At 33.8% G+C, this 27,865-nt stretch overlaps 1 protein-coding gene across 1 annotated transcript; it reads left to right on the plus strand.

The window, feature by feature from the left end:
• The first annotated feature begins 22 nt into the window (after positions 1–22).
• On the plus strand, positions 23–27,590 carry CIR1 (corepressor interacting with RBPJ, CIR1). The gene is made up of 10 exons (XM_033111404.1): positions 23–169; positions 4,132–4,226; positions 6,389–6,462; positions 7,033–7,043; positions 7,133–7,197; positions 7,582–7,630; positions 8,827–8,944; positions 24,065–24,171; positions 25,299–25,384; positions 26,580–27,590. Exons 1-10 carry the CDS (start codon positions 98–100, stop codon positions 27,304–27,306), a joined length of 1,404 nt encoding a protein of 467 aa, XP_032967295.1. The 5' UTR covers positions 23–97; the 3' UTR covers positions 27,307–27,590.
• The last annotated feature ends 275 nt before the right edge of the window (positions 27,591–27,865 follow it).

Raw genomic sequence — 27,865 nt, forward strand, 5'->3', positions numbered from 1 at the left:
CCCCTATGCCCCGGGAGGCGCAGTTCCGGTTAGGCGGCGAGAGTTTGTTTACGTTGCTCCCAGCTTGCGGCTAACCTTCGCGAGCTCAGCCTCCAAGATGGGGAAATCTTTCGCCAATTTCATGTGCAAGAAGGACTTTCATCCCGCCTCCAAATCCAATATCAAAAAAGTGAGTAAGGGGAGCCGAGGAGGATGCTGGCCCTTGGCGCCTGGTTCTCAGGGGCTGCTGGACGTGAGAATGGGGGTGTCCGTAGGATCCCTAGGAGAGTCGCCTCTCCTCCAGGCCTGAAGCCCAGGTGTTCTCGCCCCTTCTTCCCCGCCGAGAAACTCGCTGACAGAACTGGCCCTCGACGTTTATTCAACGTCTGCCTGGAGACCGGCGGCCCACGTCTGCTCGGTCGGTTTTGTCAGCAAGAATGGAAATCCGTAAGATACGAAGACTGATAATAGCGTTCCTCATTAGTTCCCTCAGCACCTTCTAGTTTTGTCTCTTGGGATCCCAGGAATCACGACTTCTGAGCGCTGCTATTCTCTACAAAGAAAACTCCCTATTTATTTAAGATAGATCTTAAAAGGAAAACAGTCACCCCCTCGCTTCCTCTTTTTATACCACCCGATAATGTAGTGTCTGTCTGATGACCTTGAAGTTTGGCTTTTTAAGTAATCAATTACATGTCTACTAGGTGCGGTACAGAAAAATCGTGCTCAGTATTATAGCAGTGGAAAGCAGAGGTGCGGTAGGAAGAGTCTGAGCATTAGGATTAGACCTGGGTTCTAGTTATTCCAGCACAGTCACTTTTAGCCTTCAGACCTTACACAAAATATTGAACATCCTTGATCCCAGACTCCTAACCTATAAGTTAACTGTAAGTTAAGAATGATCAGTACCAGTTGCCTTGACTTGTGAAATTGTTATGAGGGTTAAATAAAATGGTGTAGATAAAGGCTTTGAAACAAAGTACCACCTAGCACTCTGTCCACCATATAGAGGGATACACCATAAAATGTTAACTGCCCCTACATACATACTTATTCCTCAGTAAAATGTTAATTGCCCCTACACACATTCTTAGCCTGCTCCTAAAATACAGGTGTTACCCAGAGTTTCATCCTTGTTCTCTGTATGCTTTCCTAAGCAATCACATCCAATTTCATGGTTTTAACTACCCCACTCTTCACTCATGACTCTTAAATCTACAGCCCCGTGGATCTCTCCCCCTAGCTCCAGGCACCTCAACACAACTATATACTAGACAATTTCAGGCATCTTAAACTCAACATATCCAAAGTGGAGCTTATCTTTCATCCGAAATCTGCTGTTTTTAAGCTTCCTATCTCCTGAGTAGGAAATATAGGTAGTATCACAATCCTTTGTGCAGTCATTCAAGCCAGGAATTCAAGATTCAACCCTTTCCCACCACCCCTTTATCTAGTCAGCTAATAAATTCTATTAATCCTGCCTCACAAATATCTCTTGACTCTTTCTCTCTTTGTCACTGCTGTCTGTGACTTAGCTTAGACACTCATCATCTTTCACCTAGATTGTTATATTTCTTTTTTCTTTTTTATTTTTAGATTGTTATATTTCCTAACTGGTTTCTCTGCCTCCAGTCTTGATTCTTTTCAAATCCATTCTCTACATAGCAATCAAAATAATTTTTTTTAATTTAGCAGCTTTACTGAGATGTAATTTACATACTATACAATCACCCATTGAAAGCACACAACTCAGTGGTTTTTAGTATATTCATGAATTTGTGCAATTATCACAATTTTGAAATATTTTCATACCCCCCCCACCCAAAAAAACCCCACAAACTCATATATATTAGTAGTATCTCCCCCTTCGTCCTTTACACTTCCTCTTCTCCAGCCCTAGGCAACCACTAACGTTTCTGTTTCTGTGGATTTGCCTATTCTGGACATTGTATGTACATCATGAAATATGTGGTCTTCTGTGACCGGCTTTTTTTGCTTAGCATAATGTTTTCAAAGTTTATTCATGTTGTAGAATGTATCAGTATTGCATTCCTCTTCATTGCTGAATGATTCCATTGTGTGAATATAGCATATTTTAGTTCTCCATTCATAAGTTGATGAATATTTGGGTTGTTTCCACAAAGTAGTCTTTTCAGAGCACAAATCTGATCTCTTCCCGCTCCTTATTAAAATACTATAGGATTAAGTCCAGGTAATCTGGCTCCAGTTTATTTTTCCTTCTTCATCCCCTACTGCCATTGTTCCACATCAGATTTTATACTCCGGTAATATCAAACTACTTAATTCCTATTTTATACCTGTGGGCCTTTGTCTTAGTTGCTCCCTCTGCCAGTAATACCTTACCTTGTTTTGTCCTTGGTAAAATTGTGATCCTCTTCAAAACCCTGATCAACATGTATGACGTTACTTGTGTATAGGGTTATTTGTAGTGGCAGAGTTGTGATGGTGGAGCCCCACAATATTCAGCTCCCTTCCCCCAAATATATAAGAAAGCTTTTTGTTTACTGAGCTGGGAATGATTTCCATGGTACAGGATTTTATTTTATACATACTGTGTGTGTGGTGTGTGTGTGTGTAGTATATGTTACCATTTATGAAAAGAGAAAAAAATGTGTATGTTTTATATATATTCTTTTAGCATATGTGCATTACAACATCTTTGGAAGGATATAGATATAAAAGAAATGGATAACATTGGCTACCTGTGAATATAGTTTCTTTGTTTTAAAAAATAAATAACTTGGGGGGGGGACAGCCGCATGGCTCAGTTGGTTAGAGCACAAGCTCTCAACAACAAGGTTGCCGGTTCAATTCCTGCGTGGGATGGTGGGCTGCGTCCCCCTCCCCTCCACGCAACTAATTTGAAAAAGGCCACTGGACTTGGAGCTGAGCTGCGCCCTCTACAACTAGATTGAAGGACAACGACTTGACTTGGAGCTGATGGGTCCTGGGAAAAACACAGTTACCCAATAAAATTTATAAAAAACAAAAATAAAATAAAAAATGAATAACTTTTTAAAACCAAAAGTTGCAGTAAAGCATTCCATTATACCAGCCTTCCTTCCTGCTCCCTAAAGTTCATCACTGTCTTGTTCTATTTCTTGTACGTATCTCTTATCCAAATATCAAACTATTATTTATTTATACAATTCGCATCTTTTTATTATGAATAACTTAAACATACAGAAAAGTTAGTATGATTTACCATTAGCAGATTCTGAGCACTCATATTCATTAGAATGTTATTATCAATATGTTAGTAACTACCCCTTTTTGCTTCTAAAATTGAATAAAGGCAGTCTTGTCCCACATCCTCCTCCCCCCACTTATCTGCCCCCACCCACAGTTAATAATTATAATTTTATCAATATAAGTATTTGTCCTCGAATTTACCTTCTTAAAACTTAGCATGTTTGGAGAGAAAGTTTTGAATTACTGTTTATTTTGAATGATTGTCACACACTTCGTCATTTATTCTAAAAGTGGTAGGAAGGCATTGATACTTTTTAAACCTGGCAGTAACTTTATTAAACATCCTTCATGAGTTCTTTGGTCTTTTTCCCTTCACCACTGTTATGATTCTGAGAATTTCACATGGAGACACATTCAGCCTGCTGTGTTGGTGCCCTTGAGAAATCTGACGCACCTCTTATCTCTTTATTTCCTCTCTTGTCTCTTCCCTTTTTTCCTACAACTGTCTTTCATTTACTTTTCTTGTTCCCTCTTTCATGTCCTCCATTTCTCCTTTCTTGGGGTGTCAGTGACAGCCATTGGCATCCATGTTAAGCCTACTGGTTGTGCCCTCTGTTTTCTAGTCTAGACATAGTCCATGTAGAGAGATGGTCATTCTCCTCTGAAATGACACAGGTACTAAGTGCAAGAAGCTGGTGTACCACAAGTACTCAGAGTGGTTCTCAAGTTTGACATTCTGGCTTGAAAGTTTAGCTGTTTTGAATGGTTGGACTTGAGGACTTGTATCAAGGCACAAATCAGACTTTTCTGCTCTTACTTTATGACATCATTATGAGCAAAATAGATTATGTTGTAAACTATATACAATAGCATTTTATATTTTATTATAAAAGAAAAGCAAACTTCCTACTTAATTTAATTTTTATATCACTAATTTAGGTATGGATGGCAGAACAGAAAATATCATATGATAAGAAGAAACAAGAAGAATTAATGCAACAGTATCTTAAAGAACAAGAATCATATGATAATAGGTAAGTAATTCCATTATGCTGGTGATTTTAGGATAATCAATTGCATGAAAATGATCCCTTACTGAATCATATATTAAATTAGCTTTTTTTGAATTGAATGTCTTAATGGGAAGATTCTATTCCTTGTGAACTATCTTTACTAATATTTGTAAATGGCCACTTTTTCCAACCTTATTCATAATTCACATAAAATATAGATTGATGACTTTATATGTGGTTGATGAACTTAGGCAAAGCTTAGAAGAACAATAAAAGCCTACACTCAAACTACTGAGACCTCTCACAAAGATATCTTTAAAATACATTGAAATGAAGAGATGCACAGGACAGCTTCCAGAAGCAAAGTGAATTGTCTCTACTTGACCTGCATGTCATTGTTCTATTAATGGCAGGATCCTAGCTAGAGTTCTTCATTGGTTTGTCCCAGGAAAGTACTTGCCCTTCAGCTATTGTCATTTTTTTTTCAACTACAGTTGACATGTAATATTTTATGTTAGTTTCAGGTATACAGTATAGTGATTAGACATTTATATAATTTATAAAGTGATCACTGATAAGTCTACGTACCTAGCACCATACATAGTTATTACAGTATTATTGACTATATTCCCTATGCTGTGCTTTACATTCCTGTGACTATTTTGTGACTACCAATTTGTACTTCTTAATCCTTTCACCTTTTTTCACCCAGTCCCCTAACCCACCTCCCATCTGGCAACCATCAGTTTGATCTCTGTATCTATGAGTCTGTTTCTGTTTTTATTTGTTTATATTATTCAAGTCTAACCTGAAGCTGGTTTCTCTTGGTTAATCAAGCAAGTGAATAGTGCTGCTTTAGTTACGTGACCATACACTCACTTCCACTCCATCCTGTTTCTCATCAAAATGTGGAACTTAAGTAAAGGAATACTAAATTGTTACTACTAAATACTCTCTTTAAAATACAATATAGTATATTGAGAGCAAAATTAAAGAAATAAAACTTTTAATCCAATTAACTACTTTTCTCACTAATTTTCTTTAATCTGCTTAAATTTTATTTAGTGCCTACTTCATGCAAGAGAACACATGGTGTTGTAGGGACCTATAAAAGTGTGATACATAGTTTCCCTCAAGAAAATCTAGTAAGGGATATATAGTTCAAGATTGAATATCATAACTGATGTGTTAAAAACACACTGCTTTAAAAACTAGAGCATGCTAACCTAAGACAGAATAATTCCATCTGGGATAACAAGGTAAGACTTTGTGAAAGAGGTGACATTTAAGCAGAACTACAGAGAATGATAAAGATTTAGATTAGTGGTACTCAACCAAGGGCTGTTGCCCTCCAGGGGGTATGTGGCAATGTTTGGACACATTTTTGATTGTCACAACTCAGGTTGGGTGCTACCAGCACCTAGTGGATGGAGACTAGGGATGCTAAAAAACAGTCTACGATGCACTGGGCAGCCCCACACAAACAAGAACGACCTAATCTAAAATGTCAACAGCACCACTGTTGAGAAACCCTGATTTACATATAGTAAAAGCTTGTTAAATATCAGCACAATGGGAAAATAGAGAGGGTGTTGCAGAAAAAGTCAAACAGTTGAGTTAGATCAATAAAGAAATAGCAGAGGTGGAAAAGTAGGTTTGCAACAGATCGTAGTTTGTTTATTCTTTATCTTATCTTAAAAAAGAGTTGCTTTTCTTCCCTTTTGTAATTATGTAATTATGTAACTTACATAATTACGTAATTATGTGATTATTGTATTATGTAATTAATAAATATTTGAAACAAATACCCTGTTTCTCCTGGAACTTTCGCCCACTAATTTTAGCATTCATTGGTGGATTTTGCCTGTATCAATTATTACTGTGGTATTCTAATGGTGATTTTCTATTTCTCTTGTTCCCTCTATGTTTTTTAAATTTGATTTCCTCTGGAAAGGAGAATTTTCCCTTTCCCTCATTTAGTTTTTTATTTAATCATTTATTTCTATCATTATGGACTCAGATACTTTAAATGTCATCTAATGAGTGGAGTTACCTTTTGGAACTTTATCTCTAACAAAAATATTTTATCTTAATTCCCTTAGGGTTTTTGGAGATTGGGGAACAGTTATTATGTAATTTTTTTCCTCCTGCATAAAATTATCTTTATGTCTTATTTTATTTAGATTGCTTATGGGAGATGAACGTGTAAAGAATGGCCTTAATTTCATGTATGAAGCCCCACCAGGAGCTAAAAAAGGTACTCACCTCATTTCCTGTTTTTAAGTCTTTGATATGTTTGCATCTAAAGTTTGAGAACTGTTATGACAGACACTTTTTAAAAGTTACTCTTCATCTTTTAAAATTGGTATTATTCTGAAAGAATTTTTTTTAAAATAGTATAATCGGTACAGTAGAATAAATACTAAAAATATTTGTCTATTTAATATTTCATAACTTGTCCTTTGGAAAGGAAAAAAGTCTCAACATTAGCAGAGGTGTATTTATTCTTTTATAATTTATGTATATATCTTTAGTCCTTACTGAATATTTTTCTAAATAGAAAGAATAATATTCACTGTCAATGAAAAATGTAAAAGTTTAAAAATTAGGTATTAACGTGCTTATTAAATACTATCTCTTATTTAATATTATATTTATCCCTCTGTGATTTGAATTTCATGAAAGAAAAACAGTCAAACCAATAAATTCTTACAAATTACAATTAAATACCATTCTATTCTAGTGTAGTATATGATACATGATAAAGTTTTATAAAGTTTTTAACTTGACCTATCTTTTCCCCCCATATTTTTGATACGCAATCAAGAAAACAAAGAGGTAAAGTACTATTTTCTGTGTTTGAATTTATTTGCAATGGATTGTAATTTTATGGAAAAACTGAAAGACTTTTTAATGAACATTTTTAGAAAGAAGAAACGGAAGGAGAGACAGAATACAAATTTGAATGGCAGAAAGGAGCCCCACGAGAAAAGTAAGAACTGGTTTTCTTTTTCAATAAAATATGTATTAAATTTATCTGATATCCCATCTTACATTGCCCTTTGCCTTAAGTAGAGAGGCATCTGATATGGAAAAGTATTTTCAATGATTTATCATATGCAACTAATTTGCTTGATCGTAATCTTTAGTTTTATTTCTTCTTTTCTTTTTTTTTTTTAATTACAAATCATCAGACTGGACACATAATAACAAAGTGATGTTTGGAAATACTAAATAGATTTTATAGTTCTAAATTTTTATTGCAGTTATACATTTTGTCATGTACTTGGAACTATAAGACTTTTTCAGAATAACTGCTGCTTAATTTATTAAATTATTCTTAATATTGTGTTTGTACATTTTTTCTACTTAATAGATATGCCAAAGATGACATGAACATCAGAGACCAGCCCTTTGGTATTCAGGTAAGTGACATATTTTACTGTGTAGGAATAATTTTTATTTAATAAATACTTCTTTATATTGTCCAAAAGATACTTAAGCTGAAAAAGGGCTCTGATGTTTCTACTTGTATCAGATAATAGAAGGAATGGGGAGAAAACATTAAATGTAATAAACTAATAAAGGTAGGAATCAGAGTTTTGTTGTGAGGGTTATAATGATAACGATCCCTATAGTTTTCAAGGAATTTGGAGAATTAGCTCAAGGTCAACAAAAGACGTAAAACTGTTTAGAACCAGGACAGACCATCACCAGAGAGCCAGATCCTTGTTATAAGTAAAATTTTGGAACACTGCCATGCTTACTCATTTACATATTGTCCATGGCTGTTTCCCTGCTGCCTGGGCAGAGTTGAATACTTGCAACAGAGACCACTGGCCCATAAAACCTAAAATACTCACTCTCTGGCCCTTTACAAAACGTTTGCCTACCCCTGATTCAAGAAATCGATTAAGCCATGACATAATTCTTTTTTGGTATTTTACCATTTCTTTCTGGATAACATTGTTTTATCTCTGCCAAGTAAGAGTCAAAAAGAAATAGGATTTAGCTTAGCTTTTAGGTAGAGAATTTATAGTAAAATAATTTAGTTTTTGTGTTAAATTACCAAATATACCGTGGGTGCCAAAAAAATGTATACGCATGACTTGTATTCATCTTTTATTATCAGTATATGTTGAGTATTACAATTTTAATAAAGTTTTTTCCTTTCTTAAAATGTGTATATATTTTTTTGGCACCCTCTGTAGTTACGGAGTTTCTTCCCCTGGAGATCTTTCTTTCTTTCTTTTTTTTTTTTCCTTCTAAACTGATTTTTTTTTTTTTCAATTGTTTGTGTGGTTTTTTTAAAATTGGGGAACAGTGTGTTTCTCCAGGGCTCATCAGCTCCAAGTCATTGTCCTTCAATCTAGTTGTGGAGGGTGCAACTCAGCTCCAAGTCCAGTCGCCGTTTTCAGTCTTTAGTTGCAGGGGGCGTCCCAGCAACCTTGTTGTTGAGAGCTCACGCTCTAACCAACTGAGCCATCCAGCCGCCCCCATACCCTGGAGATCTTTGAAAAATTAGTGTAATTTAACTTAAACTCTGCCAAGGAGTAGGGAGTTGCACATTGGTTTGATTCTTAGTTTCTTAATATCCAAAATAATGTTCACTATTTCTCAGGTTCGAAATGTGAGGTGCATTAAATGTCACAAATGGGGTCATGTCAACACAGATCGAGAATGTCCTTTGTTTGGTCTTTCTGGAATCAATGCAAGTTCAGTTCCCACTGATGGCTCAGGTAGGCACTAGACATAATGTATTTGTTTGTTTTAGATTTTATATTGAGGACAAACAAGAAAAGATAAAATAACATTTTTCTTTAATCTCTCTGGATATTGTTTTATTTTGGTTTGGGTGGCGTTGCAGGTTTTGAACTAAGGCACATTCCCAAAATATGATGATTAATGGGAAACTTGGATCATATGGTTTGAATTTGAAATGCTGTATTTTAGAAATTTAATGTTTCTATCCAAGGGCCCAATGAACTTGATTCTAAAAGTGAAAATATAGTAAACACAGTTTATCATGTTAGTAACCTAATAATAGAAGGAAGAAATGGTTATTTCTCCTGTTTAAGTCCTCCTGAATTGCAAAAGTAGCCTGGACTACAAGCCTTAACAATCTCTTTTTAGTTCAAAGATAAAATCAAAACTGAGTTTAAAAGATACTATGGTATAATTGCTTTTACTTTAAAATTATTTATTTTCTTGCATATTGTCTGCTTAAGAACAATTGTTCTAATTTGGTTTGACTCATTCAGTTTCTTTTTATAAAAAGATAGTAAAACAGACGTTTTAACTTAAATGTATCAGTGGCTTGTTAGTATATTATTGAGACAGCCACGCTTATCCAACTCGTAATAAATTATAATAGAAATAACCTGCTTAACCCTATAACCTTAAGGAAGTCATTTCACTTCTATGCGCTTCCAACTCCTCATTTTATTAACAAAATAAGGATGATAGTATTACTCAAAAGATTTTCAGCATTTTTAAGCAACTATAAAAACTTTTATCACTTATTTATTTTTTTTAAAATTCATATGCAACCCAGTATATAGAACATATAAAGGCAGAGCTGCTCTACTGAATCAAGTGCTATGGGCATGAAGCCCCATCCTCATCTCATCTAAGCCTCTGACGCACCTCTTTAGATTCCCGATGGCTTTCACTGCCACCTCTGAGTCCAGGGTTCACCCTCAATCAGCATATGACCTTCAGCCCCTATTCTATAGAGATCCTGCTTCCTTCCAGCAAGCCAAATGCAGGCTGTAGGATTCAAAATGCCAGTTCTCATGTTTGAAGTTTAGGAATTTGATCCTTGATCAAGTTTGACACTATTTCTTTAATGGTGTTAATGGATGTCAGGATAGGTAGAGGAAGTGTACAGATAGAAAAATTCCTGAAAGGACATAGACCAAAATATTAACAGTGGTTGTACATTTATAATTTTTAAATGAGTATTATTTTAGATGGATTAAAAATTGTACATAGAAATAATTACTTAAAATTGTATAGCTTGGTTAATACCTTTAACTTTGACCTGAATTTAGCAGTACCACTTAACTAACACTAATAGAAACTCTTAAACGTTTCTCAAGAACAAAATCGAAACTATATCAAAAAGGAAAGCAAATAATAATATTGTATTCTAAATTTGAATGCAATGAAAAACAAACTGGCCAATTTCCTAATCCACTTGAATCCAGATTCAAGCTAAAAAATCTTTTCATTTTAAAAAATCACCTATTGAATAATGTCTCAACAGTGAATAGAGATTATTTTTGCAATAAGGCAATTTCAGTGGATGTGGTTATCATGGGATAATCACACCCCTGGGGTACAGCCTTGTGCCTGTAATCTCCCAGGAGTGTAATTATTTCATGATAACCGTACCCCCTGGTGTTGCATTATTTCTATTATGAAATTCTTAGTTTAGTATATAAAGTAAGTTACTTTGATCACTGGAAACTGCAAGGTGCTGTTAGAATATTCCAGCTGTGAGGTTTGCAGAGACCAGCTATAAGATTTATTCTCCTTTACAAAGTTAAATTAGGCAATCAAAATGCTTCTTTTGCTAAGCTGGTTTAGAATATCTTTTCTACTGATAAGATCATCTTAAGTTTATAAGTTTTCATCAATTCTAGATACATCAAAATTATACGTAAAACTTGGAAGCTTCGGTGGTGACTGAATTTTTATGAAATATTTTTATAGTACAATATAAGTAAATGGGCTGTCCACTGGCCTTTTATCTATACTCTGTGGCTCTTATTGACTCTTACCATTTGTCGCTTGTTTTTAATGTATGTTGACGTTAATTATTATTTTTTAATCTACAGTGGGATTTTCAACAAAGCAAGTCAGGTTTTTTTGTTTTTGGCTTTCTTAATAGATTTAATAGATAGAAAAATCTGTATGCCTTCCACTTAATCTTTTTGTTTGTTTTGTTTGTCTTGATTATGTTCTTTCTTAGTAGACTTTATTTTTAGAGCAGTTTTAGGTTCACAGCAGTATTGAGAGGAAAGAAAGTACAGAGATTTCCTGTATCCTCCTGCCTCTTGAAATGTATAGCCTCCTTCATTTTCAGCATCCCGAGAGTAGTACCTTTGTTACAATTGATGAACCTACATTGACACATTATTATCACCCAAAGTCTATAGTCTACCTAAGGGCTCACTCTTGGTGTTATACATTCTGTGGGTTTAGACAAATGTATAATGACATGTGTCCATCATTATAGTATCATACAGAGTAGGTTTCACTGCCCTAAAAATCCTCTAATGCACCGCCTGTTCATTTCTCCCTCTTCTCCAATCCCTGAAACAATTGATCTTTTTACTGTCTCCATAGTTTCGCCTTTTCCTGAAGATCATATAGTTGGATTCTTAACAATATGTAGCCTTTTCAGATTGGTTTCTTTCACTTAATAATATGCATTTATGTTTCCTCCGTGTCTTGTCATGGCTTGATAGCTCATTTCTTTTCAGTGCTGATTAATATTCCATTGTCTGGATGTACCACAGTTTATTGATCCATTCACCTGCTACTACAGGGCATCTTGGTTGCTGCCAAGTTTGGGCATTTATGAATAAAGCTGCTATAAACATGCATGTGCAGGTTTTCGTTTGGGGATGAGTTTTCAGCTCCTTGGGGTAAGTGCTAAGGAGCGTGAATGTTGGATCATGTGGTAAGAATGTGTTTAGTTTTATAAGAAACTGCTGAACTCTCTTCCAAAGTAGCTGTACCATTTTGCATTCTCACCAGCAATGAATGAGAGTTCCTGTTGCTCCACATCGTCGTCAGCATTTGGCGTTGTCAGTGCTTCGAATTTCGTCCATTTAATAGGTGTATAGTGGTATCTCGTTTCATTTGCATTTTCCTGATGACATATGATACAGCACATCTTTTCATGTGCTTATTTGCCATCAGTATATCTTTTTGGTGAGGTCTGTTAAGGCCTTTGGATCATTTTTTAAATTGTGTTGTTTGTTTTCTTATTGTTGCCTTTTAAGAATTCTTTGTATGTTTTAAATAATAGTCCTTTATCACATATGTCTCTGCAAATGTTCTTCCCAGTCTGTGGTTTGTCTTTTTATTTTCTTGAGCAAGTTTTTAAACAGCTTTATTGAGTTAATTTACATACCATACAGTTCACCCATTTAAAGTGTACAGTTCAATGGCTTTGAATTGATATTTTCACAGAGTTGTACCTCAATCACCACAGTCAGTTTTAGAACATTTTCCTAAACAGTTCCCAAAAGGAAACTCCACACCCCTCAGCCCTCACCATCCAGCCCTCAGTCTCCCTCAACCCTAGGCAACCACTAATCTACATTTTACTTTTTTTTAGATTGCCTATTAGGGACATTTCATATAAATGGAATCATACAACATGTAGCAAAGAAAGTGGTTTTAACATCCCTTTCTTTGCCTTTAAATTTTACATTTTAACACAATTAAAATTGCCCGCCTTCCCCCACCCAAAAATATTTACTTTCCAGAGTCCTCTCCCCATGGTGTCTGTCTGGACATGTCACCCTCCTTGCACACTGTTTTGCAACAATATGCACAGAATATTTATTGTTAACCAAGGAAGCTCACCCAAGCTGTCCAGAGTTTTTATTAGAGTTTAATTACATCAGCATGGTTGATGGAATCATTGGCCATGTAGTTGAACTCAATCTCTAGCCTCTCTCCCTTTCCCAGGAGTCAGGCTGATATCATATGACTCAAAGACCAAACCCTCTAATCACAGGGTTAGTCTTTCTGGTGTGGCCAGCCCTATCCTGAGTCATCTCCATAGTATAAGCTATGTAGGGGCTCACCATGATCATCTCATTAACATAAACTATTATATTGGGTTTCACCATGAATAACAAAGATAATCCTGTCACTCGAGGATTTAGAGGCTCACTCCTGGGAACTGGGGACAAAAGCCAGCCAAATTTTTTATTATACAGCAGTTGTATTTTCATTTTCACTTAGTTCAAAATATTTTTTAATTTCTCTTGAGACTTCTTTGACCCATGTGTTGTTTAAGTGTGTTGTTTAATCTCCAAATATTTCAAGGATGTTCTCACTTTCTTTTACTGGTTTCTAGTTTAATTCCATTTTGGTTTCAGAGCATTCTTTGTCTGATTTCTTTTACATTGGTTAAGGTATGTTACGTGGCCCAGAATGTGGACTGCCTTGGTGAATGCTCCATATTAGCTTGAGAAGAATGTATATTCTGCTGTTATTGGATGAAGTATTCTATAAATATCAACTAGACCTTGTTGATGGTGTTCAGTTTAACTATATCTTGTTGATTTTTTGTCTGCTGGATCTGTTTCTGTTAGAGGGACATTGAAGGCTCAGCTGTAATAGTGGACTTGTGTATTTCTAAAAACATTTGTATCAGTTTTTGCTTCACATATTTTGATGCCTTTTTGTCAAGTGCATGCACAAGGGATTGTTAAACCTTTTGGAGAATGAAATGAACCCCTTTTCATTATGTAATTCTCTCTCTCTTGATCCTTGATACACTGTCCGTGGTCTGAAATCGCCTTTGTCTAAAATTAATACAGATACTCCAGCTTTATTTGATTACTGTTAACATGGTATGTCTTTCTCCATTCTTTACTTCTAATCTATCTGTGTCTTTATACTTAAAGTGGGTTTCTTGTAGACAACATGTAGTTGGGTCTTGTTTTTTTATATGTTATTGACATAATTGGATTAAGACCTGCCATATTTATAATTGTTTTTTATTTGTTGCCCTTGTTCTTTGTTTTGTTTTTTGTCTTACACTCTTCTGCTTTTTCTGATTTTAATTGAGCATTTTATATAATTGTTATCTTTCTTCTTAGCATATCAATACTTTTTTTTTTAATTTAGTGGTTGCCCTAGAATTTGCAATATATATTTACAACTAATCTAAGCCTACTTCCAAATAACACTATACCACTTCACAAGTAGTGCCAGTACTTTCTAACAGAAAATTAATATAATTCCTATTATATAACACAATTCCTATTATATAACACAGTTCTTTACTCCTGCCCCTTACAACATTGCTGGCGTATATTTCACTTATTCATAAGCTATAATCATTCAGTATATTGCTACTATTATCATTTTTAACAAGATGTTATCTGTTAGATCACTTAAGAATAAGAAAAATAAACTATTTTATCTTACTTTTATTCCTTCCCAAATGCTCTTCCTTCCTTTATGTAGATCCAAGTTTCTGATCTATGTCATTTTCCTTCTCTCTGAAGAACTTCTTTCAATATTTCTTATAAGACAGATCTTCTGGTGACAGATTCCTCAGTTTTTGTTTGTCTGAGAAAGTCTTCATTCTCATTCACTTTTGAAGGATAATTTCACTGGATACAAAATTCTATGTTGGTGGGTTTTCTTTCACTCTTTTGCTTACATGGTTTAAGAGAAGCCTGATGTAATTCTTATCCTTGTTCCTCTGTAGGTAAGGGTTTTCCCCCGCCCTCTGTCATCTTTCAAGATTTTTTCTTCATCTTTGATTTTTATGCAGTTTAAATATGATATTCCCTAGGTGTAGATTTTTTTTATTTTCCTGCTTGGTATTCCCTGAGCTTCCTTGATCTGTGATCTGGTGTCTATCATTAGTCTTGGGAATCTCAGCCATTATTATTTCAAGTATTTTTTCTGTTCTTTTCTCTCATCTCCTTCTGGTATTCCTGTTGTTACATATGTTACACCTTTTATAATTGTCCCACAGTTCTTCGATAGTCTGGTTTCCTTCCCCCCAACCCCCATTTTCTTTTTCTTTCCTTTTTAGTTTGGGAAGTTTCTATTGACATATCTTAAAGCTCAGTGATTCTTTCTTCAGCCATTTCCAGTCTACTGATGAGCTCATCAAAGACATTTTTAATTTTTATTAGCATTTTTTATTTCTAGCATTTCCTTTAGATTCTTTCTTAGAGTTTCCATCTCTCTGTTTACATTACCCGTCTGTTCTTGCATGTTGTCCACTTTTTCCATTAGAATCCTTGGCCTATTAATCTTAGTTATTTTAAATTCCCAATATGATAATTCCAGAATCTCCATCATAGGTGAGTCTGATTCTGATGCTTGCTTTGTCTCTACAGACCATAGTTTTTGCTTTTTAGCATACTTGCTAAATTTTTTGTTGAAAGCCAGACGTGATGTATCAGGTAGATGGAACTGAGGTAAATAGGCCTTTAGTGTGAGGTTTCATGTTTATCTGGCTAGGAGTTAGATTGGGTTTACTGTTTGTTATTGTTGTAGATGTCAGAGGCTAAAATTGCCTCTAGTGTCCTTGTTTTTGTCTCCCGTTATCTTTGGGTTTCCCTAGAGACTCGTTTAATTAAGAGTCTGAGCCTTCCTTCAGTTGTAATCCCTTGTTATTATAAAGGAGCCCTGTTGATGTGGTGGTAAGATATGGGGAGAGTTCTCACTCTTTTAGTGAGATATGCCTAGGTTTCACTTTTCTATTTAGTGAGCCTGTGCCCCTGGGCTGTAACCTTTACAGGTACTCCTTAGCTTTTCCCCCTTACTTCTCAGCTGTTTATTCCCATGTTGGTTAGGCTCTGATAAAATAGCTTCCCTTAAGAGTTAGCATTTATTCAGGACAACAAAATGCTCTGGGCATATTTCAAAATGATTATTTTTCCCTTCCCACTGTTGGAAGGGAAGTACAAGGGGATTGTTCCTTGATGTTCATAGTGAGAACCTTGTAGGGCATCTGGAAGTAAAACTCACAGAAGTGTGGGGGTTCCCGTTAAGGTTGGGCCCCCAGGAGTTTTCAGTCTCTCAAGCTAGTTCTTGCTTAGTCTCCAATAATAGTCAATCATCCTTTGAGTAATCCTACCAGTTGCTGGCTCCACTGATGGTTCCTGGTCCTGGTAAACTGTGATTCCCTGTCACCATTTTCCCTGTGACCTCAATTCTGTGATAGAGCTAAGATTTGTTGATTTTCAGCTTTTCCAGCGTTTTTCTTATCATGAGGATGGAAGGACTTTCAGGCTCTCCATATATTGAATTGAAACCCAAAAGTTGTAAAAGCAACATAAAAGTGAATAAATGTTGAGTCCAGATTTGTTAACATTAGTTTCCCATTGTACTAATTATTTGACTTTTGGTTTTTTTAAGCTTAAGTTGCTATATATTTAAAGTTACTGTGCTATTTTTAAAAACTTAGCCATAATTTTAAAAATATTTGGACTAACTCAATGTGGTAATATGGCAAATTTCACACATTTAATAAAAGTAAATTTCAAATTCCCAATGATGTCACTAGATAGATAATCTTACCGTGTACAAAATTTCTTTTTAAAATGCCTCAGTGTGAGATCCAGCAACACCACAAATGGCTAAAATGATGATAGGTACTTAATGTTTCAAGTGGCTCTATCCAGTCTTGTTTACACCGTAGCTTTTAGTGTGTTTAAACAATATGAAAATGAATAAATAGCTTCAATTGAGGAAAATATTATTTTACACTTGTTGCAAAGATTTGTTTGCATATCAATGTTCTTTTCCTTACCTAATTTTCCCTAACTCTTGATTTAATTTTTCTTGAAAAATTTTATACTAATGGAAGTGTTCTGTAACAGAGCTCCCACATGCTCCCACAACCTTTCATGTTGAAGGCATTTTTATTGCTTGAGAACATGTTTGGAAAATTCAGCAAAATAATTGTCTGATCATAAGCCTTGCTAGACACCTAGAAGCGTTCTCAAGGGACTTTATGTAGAAAAAAGGTGGTAAACTTAGTTGCCCTTCTGGCAAATCCCCCTGAATCTGTTATGGAGTTCTCTCATGCAACTCCTTAAAGGAGCTGAATCCTACTACCATAGCTCCTAGAGAGCCCTGCATCTGATGGCAGAATTGTTTAAATCCTCCAACATAATTCTACTGCAGAAAAAAGTATTTGCGTTACCAGAATCTCATTAAAGCTAAACTCCCAAAATAAGCAAATATCAAAAACTAATAAATAAAGGATTAACTTCACAATAAAGAAGTGAATTTAGGCAACATTTCTCTCCTTTATCATATGTAGTTAATCAGTCAGAAACCAAAAATTTTTTTAAAGCATGAGAAAGCTAGCTGAAAAGAAATATTGACCTACCAGAGATTCACTAAACTTGTCAAGTCATAGAATTTCAAAGATCAAAATAATGCTGTTGATTAGTACTTTAAATTTCGGCTATTTTAAGTGATTACCAATGGTTAAGTCATTTCGACTATTTATAAGCAGTATTATAATTCCATGATTAAATTTGTTGTTTGAGTGGCTATGCCTTGAAATTCCATTGACATTAACAAATTAATTGCAATCCTATCAGTAAATAATTCTGCTCTGTATTAAAGGCTTAAGTGGGGCTAGTGGAGGGTACACCTCCCATAATCTCAAAGAGGTATTATGGTTCTCAGATCACAGTCATAACTCTCTTTTACATGACTTCCTGTTTTTCACATCATTCCATCTACTCAAGGTCTGCCAGCTTCAAGTAAAGGAAGTTAGCTAGTGATTACCTGGGAAAAGGAATGAAATGTAGTCTTCCTAGTAAATATTAATTCTTCTACTCAAATCAAGCTAATGAAGTTAATATGAACCTTCGTCATGTTCCACTCACTTAGAATGCCCTACTTTTTACCTTTTCCTAAATCCTATGAGAGTTTCAAAATCAAACTGTTTCTAGTTCTTTCCTAGCAAGTATAAGCTTTTCAGAAATAGGGACTGTATCCTATTTGTCTTTGTATCGCCAATGCCTTGCACAATCTATATGCTTAGTAAATAATAGTTCACTAAGTGAATGGAAAGGCTCTGCTAACTATTCTGAACATCACTATTTATCATCCTCTTCTGAATATACATTTATAACACAAATTTATAATTTATATTTTTCCTGTTCTTTCATGTGAACTAATTTTCCCCAAAGATTATAAGCTTGAAGGAAGGAAACCCAAGTTCTCTATTCTTTCTCTCTCAAGTACCTAATGAGATAAAATAGTAAGCCCTCAATAATACATACTGATTTTTAAAATCAATTTCTGAATTGTATGAGTACTAGGGATGAAAACGTTAAAATTCCCCATGCAGGGCTCTCTCCATAGTTAGATAATATAATGTAGAAATGTACTGAGAGTTTATAGTAGAATAGTCATTCAGTAATTACTGTTGACTGATTTAAAATATGTGTAACTTTTATTTTTTAAGTAAAACACACTGGTCTTAAGTGGAGAGTTTGAGTTTGACAAATGTATGCACCCATGTAACCAGTTTCTCTGACAAGATACAGAGCATAGACCATTTCAGTCACCCTAGAAAATACGCTCTGTCTCTTCCCAGTTGGCCTTCTGCGCCCACAACCACTAATCTAATTTCTAATTCCATATATTAGTTTTACCTGTTCATGAACTTCATATAAATGGAATCGTACACTATGTACTCATTCTTTTGTGTCTGATTTCTTTGACTCAACATACTTTTGAGGTTTGTTGTTTCATAACTTTTCAAGATCATTCATATTCTCATCTTATTTAAAATATAGTGCTGACTTCTAATACTTCATGTTTATCACAACGCAGATGTTTTTAATTAAATTTATTGGGGTGACATTGGTTAATAACATTATATAAGTTCATCTGTATGATTTTATACTATATCATCTGTATCTTGCGTTGTGTGCTTACTACCCAGAGTCTGGTCTCCCTCCATCACTATATAACAAATAATTTTTCTTAATCCTCTAGAGTTACGAATTCACTTTATTATAGTTAGGCGTATTATTAGTGAAGTATTTGTGTATAAGTTAATTTGAAAATATAAGTTTAAAGATATAACCAAATATAAGTCTTACATCTTTAGCTGTATTAATTCTGTAAAGCTAGGTTGTTTTTAATAAACAGTATTTTTTACTAGCACACAATAAGCACAGTTTCATCTTTCCCTGCTTTTGTGTATTTTCCAGACACATAGACTAAAATGAAATGTTTAATTTTCCTTTACATTGTATGTTTTAATAGAGATCAAATTAGCTGCCTTCAGTGTGAACTTGGGATAAGGGCAATGAGAAACCCTATTGTTTCCAGCCTCCACTAAGATGAACTGGCAGTGTGTCAGGAAAATTCCCAGTATGGAGCAGTTTTATTACAATTCAGTACAATTGGTTCTTGCATAACCTTTAGAAAATCATACATAAAACATTCTCTTCTATATAAATAAAAATCACCCACACACTTTATTAATAGCTTTGTTCACTTTTTCCCTGGGACTTGTGCTGCATGTTCCTACTGTGCCCCTTTTTTTAGTCTTTTTTTGAGATAACTTTCTATAAGCTTTCTTAAAAGCAAAAAGATTAGGTAATATTAGGAATCAAATGTAAGTGTAAGGTAATTCTTGATAATTCCCACCAGACACAGATCTTTTCTCGATCATGTACTAGAACTACTACCTCTAAGTGTCTTTTTTACAGTTAATAACAGGGAGTGGCTTTTTCACTAGATACAATCAATTTAACTTTAGGAAAGAAGTTTGTACTTCCATGGACATAAGAATCATAATGTATTTTATTTGTGATAATGTCTGGGGGTTTATTTTAAAACACGCATTTTTAAGGTTATACCACTGTTGCTATGACTACAATAAATACATGGTAAAAGCAGGAGCATACCAGGTGAAATCGCAGCCTTTTTTCTTAATCTAGTTAATTAGCGAGAAATGTGTCTGTTTTCATGTGTCATTTCCTGAATTCAAACTTTATGAGACTTCCCAAAAATCCCCCCAAAGTATGTGGTGTAAAAATACCAAAATAACTTAATTATAAGCCTCTAGATCTAACTATAGGAAACAAGGGCTAGAAGAACGTATTAAATGACATCATTATTCAGAACAGGAAAAATGACCCCGTTTCTTCTTATTACAAATGAAAGTAATAAGGAGGAAGGGGGGGAAGGTGGCTAAATTTTCTTAGATTAAAAGACTTAATGTATGTGCCAATTATACGTCAATTAAAAAGAGAGAGACTTATGAAATATATGAAGCAACTGCTGTGTGTGGTCCTTATTTGGATCCTAATCTGAACAAACCAACTATAAAAAGATACTTTTGAGAAATTGGGGAAATCTGAATGTTGACTGGATATTAGATGGTATTTTAAAACTGTCAGTATTGATAGGTGTAATAAAGGTGTTAGGGTTTTATTTTTAAGAAACAGTCCTTATTTGTTAGATATTTATATATCTGAAATTCCATTTAAAATACTCTATTAAAAAAAAGTAGAAGGTAATAGATAAAACAAGAATGTTAAAGCTGTGTGATGAGTACATAGGGTTCATTACATTATTCACTCTAGGTTGGAAATTTTCCATAGTATGAAGTTATTAAAATACACAATGAGAATGGAAAAAAATGATCACCACTGCAGTGGCAAACAAAACTATATTCACTTTAGGAATAGCAGTTTAGTTTCAGCAAACAGCACCCTATAAATTAAATTAAATTAATGTTTTAAATTTGGAGGAAGGAGGGAAAGGCATTTCTAACACAGCCTTGTCTCACCTACAATTCAGTGCCCTCTTCTCCCACTGAATACCGTAAAACTGTAGAAGGTAATTCTTCATTTGAAAGAAATGATGAACTTTGAATGGAAGATACATCTGTCCTTAGGAAGAGCAGATGGACCTAGTGCTAACAGGGAAACACAAAACGTGTCTGCCTTCAGCATTAGTCTTCCTCCTGTGCCATTTGTGGGATTCCCCTGGGACTGCTGTCCTCTAATTGTGATGTCACCCACATGGCCTACAGGCCATAACTTTTGATTTCCCATATTATTCTCTGATAAAATACCAATTTTACTGCGTAGGGTCCATTTTTTTTTATCTTCCATCTCTTCTGCTTAGTTCTATAAAAATGAATGCTGCCAATAGATAAAACACTTTACAAACTTTGTACAGCATAATTCACTTTCTGGGGAATTTTTTTTTTCCTGAGACACTGATTTCATGATATTTTTCTAATAGAAAATAGCCTGGGTCTAATCCAGACATAGCACTGAATACCGTAGACACAATCAGTATTTTGATGCTTACCCATATCACAACAAAGAAAATTTCCAAATTAATGAGTATTAAAAACAGTTTCTTCAGTGGTCCTGTCTTTGTAGGAACATTCGTTTTCATGCTATGGAGGCTTAATCCAGCCTAACTGAAAGGATCTAGAAAGGAGCCCTCACAAATCTATATTTTAAAACAAGTCCCCTTTTTCTGAATTATCTAAAATTATTCTGCCATAGCAAATTTAAGAGTAAACCAAACATCCCAACTCCAGCTGTAATTTAAAGTATTAAGGCACCATAAATAAAAGTAATAATTTACACACTTGTAAAATCTTTTCTTCAACATATCTATATAATCTATTATATCAACTAAATTTTGAATTCCCAGCGAGCTGGAGTCATTTCTGTCAATTTAACTCTACATAGCCATTGTCACAATAGCATGAAAGTATAAAGATATCCTGCTAAATATATCTTAATTAAACCCCAGTTGTCACATCTTCCAAACCCAGAAATTTTGATAATAGAAGGAGAAGGTTTAAAGTACAAAAATATATGAATAAGACTGGATTTTGAAAAATGTTACTATTTGAGTATTTTTTAATTATGAGGATATAAAATAATCAAAAGTTTTATAGCTACTGGCAAAAATAATAATAGTTGGTATTTATTGGGTACTTTTTGTCAGGTACTTCTCTAAGCACCGTCTTAAAATGTGGTAGTATATGCTAAGCATATACACAGAGTTCAGTTGAGGTTTTGGAGAAATATAAATGCTATATGACTAATGTTTATTTCATAATCTGTATCATCTCAGTCAGACTGGAGAAAGAGAGCATTTTCTTGAAGTAGTTGAAAGTACTGTAATGAAAATGTAAAAAGCATGTTTTCTAAAATATCTTATTTAAAATCTTTAGATGAAAACTGATGAAATTAGTAACCTCTCCTCATAATGACCAAACTCGCTGACCCTTTACCGGAGTTGTTTCTATCCTAATTCTTAGTATGTCTGCTTTCTAAATTCATTTGACATCTAAAACAGTTGTTGACAAGGAAATGTAGTTTTGACACTTCAGAAAAGACATTTTCTACTTTATAAAATTATGGTTTTACATGTAAAATTTGAGAAGCCACCAAAGTGAACATTTTCTAATTAATTTAAAGCTATTAATTATGTGTTAGTACTTTTACGACACTTAGAGGCAACCAGTGTTAATATTTAAAATTCAACTTTTATTTAAGGTTTTATTATCAATATTTTCAACCAAATTGGATAATAAAAAGGTCATTAAAGTAATCCATAGGAATTAAATATCTTATATTTAAAAACTCAGAAATCTTATATATTAATGAAATAAGATACTGCCTTATGGTGTTTTTGTTTGCTTTGTTTCAACTAAGTAAGGCTTTTTTCCCCAATAAAAGCATCACGTTATTAATAACTTCCCATAGTCCAATAATAGGCAATTTTTTTCCTATTCTCTCCCCAATACCTAGAGCCAACTTTAAGTTGTTCTTAGTAATATAAATAGAATGGCAAAGCCCATAGAGTCCAGTAAAAGATATTAAACCTACACCTGAATTTTTCTGACCAAAATTTTTACCAAAGATGCTACTGACAAGTGAACAAATTTGAATTTTATTGCCATGTGTTTTCCATGGTAATATGCAGGTAAACGTGCAAATAAGTGGTAAAAAACCAATAAAGCAGTGAAAAGAAAAAGAAATAGGTGGAGTATTTAATCAACAAACCAGAAAATCATTTTCTAGATGTTTCTCTATCCCCTACCTCCCTTATGAATTTGTTGGCAGGAATTGTCTTATTTTTCCTTACATTCCAGATGCATTGCCCGGTATAGTTCATTTAAGCCAGTGTAGATGATTTAGGCCAGAAATTTTAAATAGCTTTCATGAACTATCATTTGCTAACTTCAGGGAAAACAAAATGAAACTGGAATATATAAAAGAAAAAAAGAGTCTCCTACCTTATGTAAACCTAATAATGTTTGAGGGAAAGGCGCAAACATTTAAAAAAAATTTTTTTTAATTATATCTGTCGTTAGTGCATGTTATCTATCTTTAGTATATACTATGCAACTAAAATAGCTCCCTTTTCAATTTGGGATTTTGCAAAAGTGGAAATAGCATCTTGTGAAAATGTAACACATATACACCTATGGCCAGCCTAAATTGCTTGTCACCAATCCCACGCTAATAACTAGAAATGTCAAACTCTGGAGATATACGTGAGTGTGTGTGTGTGTGTGTGTGGAGATTAACTGAAGCACTTAAAGTAACCATACCCGTAGCATGTGTGTGTATGTGTGTGGATAATTAGCAACCACATGGCAAGGTATTCAGGATTGGTATTTGATAAATAAGGGTGAGGAATTTTGCACTGGAAACTGGAATATAATAAATTGCTCATGTACCTTTAAAAGTATCTCCTTTAAATTGAATTCATATTAAGAGAATAACTATTAAAAGTTGAATTGCAATGTTTTTATCATTTTGCTTTTATTTTATACTAAAAACTCCCAAGCAGGTAACATCTAAATATATCTTTTTCAATATGACAAAGTTACATAAGAAGAGAATCCCCTAGCACGTAAAGAAAAATGCAATTATTTTCTATTCTGAATCTCCAGACTGCTGTTTTAGAAAATCATATCTGATTATTTGCTCAGCAGAAGATTATTGAGTTGATTTAGCTGTGATTTTACTTAACAAAGCTTCAACTGCATTCCTACTGTGGAGTCCGAAAAAGGTAGAGAGATATAAATGATACATTCAAACTGTGATTTTTGTGAACAGGGCCATCGATGCACCCCTCGGAGCTAATAGCGGAGATGAGAAACAGTGGGTTTGCACTGAAACGAAATGTACTGGGGAGAAACTTGACCGCAAATGATCCATCACAGGTAATGATCTTTTTATCAGTAAGCTGAAAATGTCTATAAATCTAAATGTGATTGCTTGTGAATTGCTACTTAATGTTTTCCAATATGCATATATCCATAGGAAAGCAAGATAGAGCAAAGAAAATGCCTAAAATTTATTTTGATTTGCTTCTTTATTATTTTAGTATAAATGAGAAATTGTTTTTAAACCTATATTTTAATAAATGAAACTGCTCCTCTGGGTTTATGTGGATGAAATACCTAACTGAACTGGTGATAAGGTTTTTTCTTCCTTTCTGCTAACTTACCCTTGAAGTGATATTAAATAGAACCAATGAGAAGTGTAGAAAAGAAAACACCTAAAATAATAGAAAATATTTTAAACATTAATTTATTTAACTGTACATAAATCTAGAAAATGGTTGCGTTTAAAGGGTTGTAGATAGCCTAATGCAAACCATTTATTGTATTTAATGAGGAAACTGGAGCCTAGAGAAGTTAAGTGATTTCCCTAAGGTCATGTGGCTATTTCAAGACAGAACTGAGACTACAGCCCAGACTACCATTGGCTTAAACTTATACTGCTCTGAAAAGAGGCACATTAACTTTTCCAGCATTGCTAGGAATTGTTCATATAACCTCGAATATAATCATATTTGTACTGTTTGATGTATTTGATACGTATTTGCTGATCATATATTTGATAATGTGCTGTTGAAATTATAAAGGCCAAAATTGTGGATGTTTTCACCTTCCCGAAAAGTTAATGATCATCTTGGTTTTAATATTTAATATTTCATTAAATTTAAAATAAAATATTTAAACCCTCAAGTATTTATTCAAACTCAAGAGATAGAAAGTAGAAGCCATACTATAAAGTTTTATCTATGTTTCTCTATCCTCCTCCTCCTAATAGTTTGTTAATGCTGGCAAAGCTGTCGTCTTAACCTCTTAAGTACATAAATGACCCTCCTTAACAGGTAGACTACAAACACTTTTTAATTCCCCCCTCACTTTCTAATCCAAAATGTCACACTCATCTACACTGTGTCCCGAATACAGAATTTTTTATTTGCATATGTTTGCTTTCCTGCTTGATAACTAACTTGTCTTGCAATCTAGCAATTTAATGATCTTTGTTGACTCAGGAATACGTTGCAAGTGAGGGTGAAGAAGATCCAGAAGTCGAATTTTTAAAGTCACTAACAACCAAACAAAAGCAGAAACTTCTCAGGTAATTAAAAAGTATATATTTAATGGATTCACTTACTTTTTTGTGTGTGTTTCATCTTAGTATCATATTCAACGCTGATCCTAAAAGTTACTTAAACCACACATCACATCTGTTTAATGATTTAATGATTTCTTCAGCTATGGTAATACAATTTTGTCTTTCTTTCAGTAATATGAAAATGAATGTAAGATTATATACTCCAATTATAACACAAAAAACATTGCAGTTTTCAGAACATTTGGAAATAGGTTTATTTGTAGGTTTTACTTGTTATAGATTTCTGTATGTCTTTACAGTTTGTTCTTAGAAAATATTGTGGGCCATGTATTGCTCTTTTTATATTTTGTAAGATTTTGTCAAGAATGCTGAAAAATGCTTAAGTTTAAGGTAAATACGAATTTTATTAAACAGACTACCTGTGGATTAAAGAATCCAAGAAATGTCTGCTGAGTCCAATAGAGGGAGCTCTTGATGTTTCAGTATATAGAGTTTTGAGAATGGCTGGACAGAACCCAGTGAAGACATTTTTATTTCAGAGTAATTCAAACATATATAAACAAGTTACTCCTCTGAGAATGTGAAGTACTCTTTAAAAATTCAGAATGTCTTAATAGAATTGTCCTAATTATTTATAAATCTAAACATTGTTAAAAACTAGTATGTAATTATTTTATATAACCAAAATAAAGAGTATACAAAATGTAAAGTGTATTCTCATTCAGAATTTCTGGAGACTATGCTGTTGAATTTTTAAAATGTTAATATTTCCATAGTTTAAAATAGTACATACATAAAATTAAATTTTTATCTAATTATAGCTATATAGTTTGCTGTAGGTCCAATTAATGAATGTTACAAACCTTTCTTTAGGTCAAGATGACCATTTATTTAGTGTTACATAATTGTAAATTCTGATTAAGAATTTTTTAGAAAATAGTCATTACTATTGTGCAAAGTATATAGAGAGAATTGGCTTAATGAATTTAATTTTTTTAATTTAAACTTAATATATATGTGACATGAATAATTTAAAAGGAAGACAGTGAGTTGTCATTTAACAAAGTAAAGAATATGTTTATATTTAAATGCCACTTTTAATAGCTTCTAAGAAAATATATTGTCTATTCAAAACTTTGTAATTGTCAATGAAAGAACTATTTTTACATAGTCTGTTACTATTTTTTCCCAATAATAGGAAATTGGATCGACTTGAGAAGAAAAAAAGGAAAAAGAAGAAAGATAGAAAGAAGAAAAAGCTTCAGAAGAGCAGAAGTAAACACAAAAAACATAAAAACAAATCCTCCTCGACTTCCTCCTCCTCATCATCCTCTAGTGAGACTTCAGAAAGCAGCAGTGAGAGTGACAACAAAGAAAAAACAACACAAAAGAAGAAAAGAAAGAAAAACAAAAGTTCAAGGAATAACAACAGTGATTTTGAAGAAAAGGACAAGTCTAAAAAGAGAAAACTTTATGAAGAACTTCCTAGCAGTCACAGTAACAAGGAAAAAGATAAGGAAAAGTCTAGGTTTTTAAAACAAGAGAGTTCTGGGGAGACTAGCAAATGGAGCCATTCTGATTCTGTGAAAAAGTCCAGAAGCCATAACTACAGCCCAGAGAAGAGAGGATCTGAAAGAAATGAGAGGAGCGGCAGGAGCCAGAGCAGGGGTGAGAGGAGCAGGAGAAGCCGGAGCAGAAGTCACAGTAGTTACAAGCAAACAGAAATAAGGAAACAGCCACAGCGAAGTCCCAGTGATGAGCAAAATGGAAGAAATGACACCAGAAGCCATTGCACAGATAGATACAGAGGAGAAAAAATGCACGGAGAGAATTCAGGAGATAAGCATATTAGAGTGACACAGAGAGAACGAAGCAGAAGTAGAGAGAATAAAGAGAGACTGCATGTGACAATTACCTGGGAATAAAAATATCTCCACTTTCTTATTGAATATATTATGTACTATTGTCTTTCTAATTAAAAAAAACCTCTAGTTTAGTTTTCCATCTCTGTAAACTGCCATATCAAGTACAAAAACTACATGAATCCTGTAAGAATCAACTTTGCATATATTTGTAAGTAATCTATTTGGGGGCTATAAAAATATTTTCTGTTGATGTTTCTTGTGCCCTATACCAGATAAAAACTCCATATAACTGTGACATTTTCTTTGTTCTGAAACATCATTAAAAGAATGTATAATTTAACGGACATATTTTTTTTTTCAACTCAAATTTATTACTTTTAAGATTCAAATGTCCTTAAAGTGTAATCATTGTTGAAATTCACTAGTATGAATTAAATAATGAACAATATTTCTTTAAGGTTTTTAAACTCCCATCAGGTGTTTTGTTCTACTGGGTAAGCTGTTTATATTTGGATGAATGTTAATTTTCTATACTTCCATAACAAATTACCGCAAACTTAAAACAACACAAATACACAGTTTTGGAGATCAGAAGTATGAAATGGGTCTCATTGGGTGT

Source organism: Rhinolophus ferrumequinum, chromosome 8, assembly GCF_004115265.2.
Source record: "Rhinolophus ferrumequinum isolate MPI-CBG mRhiFer1 chromosome 8, mRhiFer1_v1.p, whole genome shotgun sequence".
Taxonomy (NCBI): Eukaryota; Metazoa; Chordata; class Mammalia; order Chiroptera; family Rhinolophidae; genus Rhinolophus; species Rhinolophus ferrumequinum.

What these genes read in the sequence shown, in the direction of transcription:
- CIR1 (XM_033111404.1), top strand. Translation starts at nt 98, where the DNA reads ATGGGGAAATCTTTCGCCAATTTCATGTGCAAGAAGGACTTTCATCCC. An exon ending in CCAAATCCAATATCAAAAAA is followed by an intron (nt 170 to 4,131) that starts GTGAGTAAGGGG and finishes TCACTAATTTAG; the next exon opens with GTATGGATGGCAGAACAGAA. An exon ending in AAAGGAGCCCCACGAGAAAA is followed by an intron (nt 7,198 to 7,581) that starts GTAAGAACTGGT and finishes TCTACTTAATAG; the next exon opens with ATATGCCAAAGATGACATGA.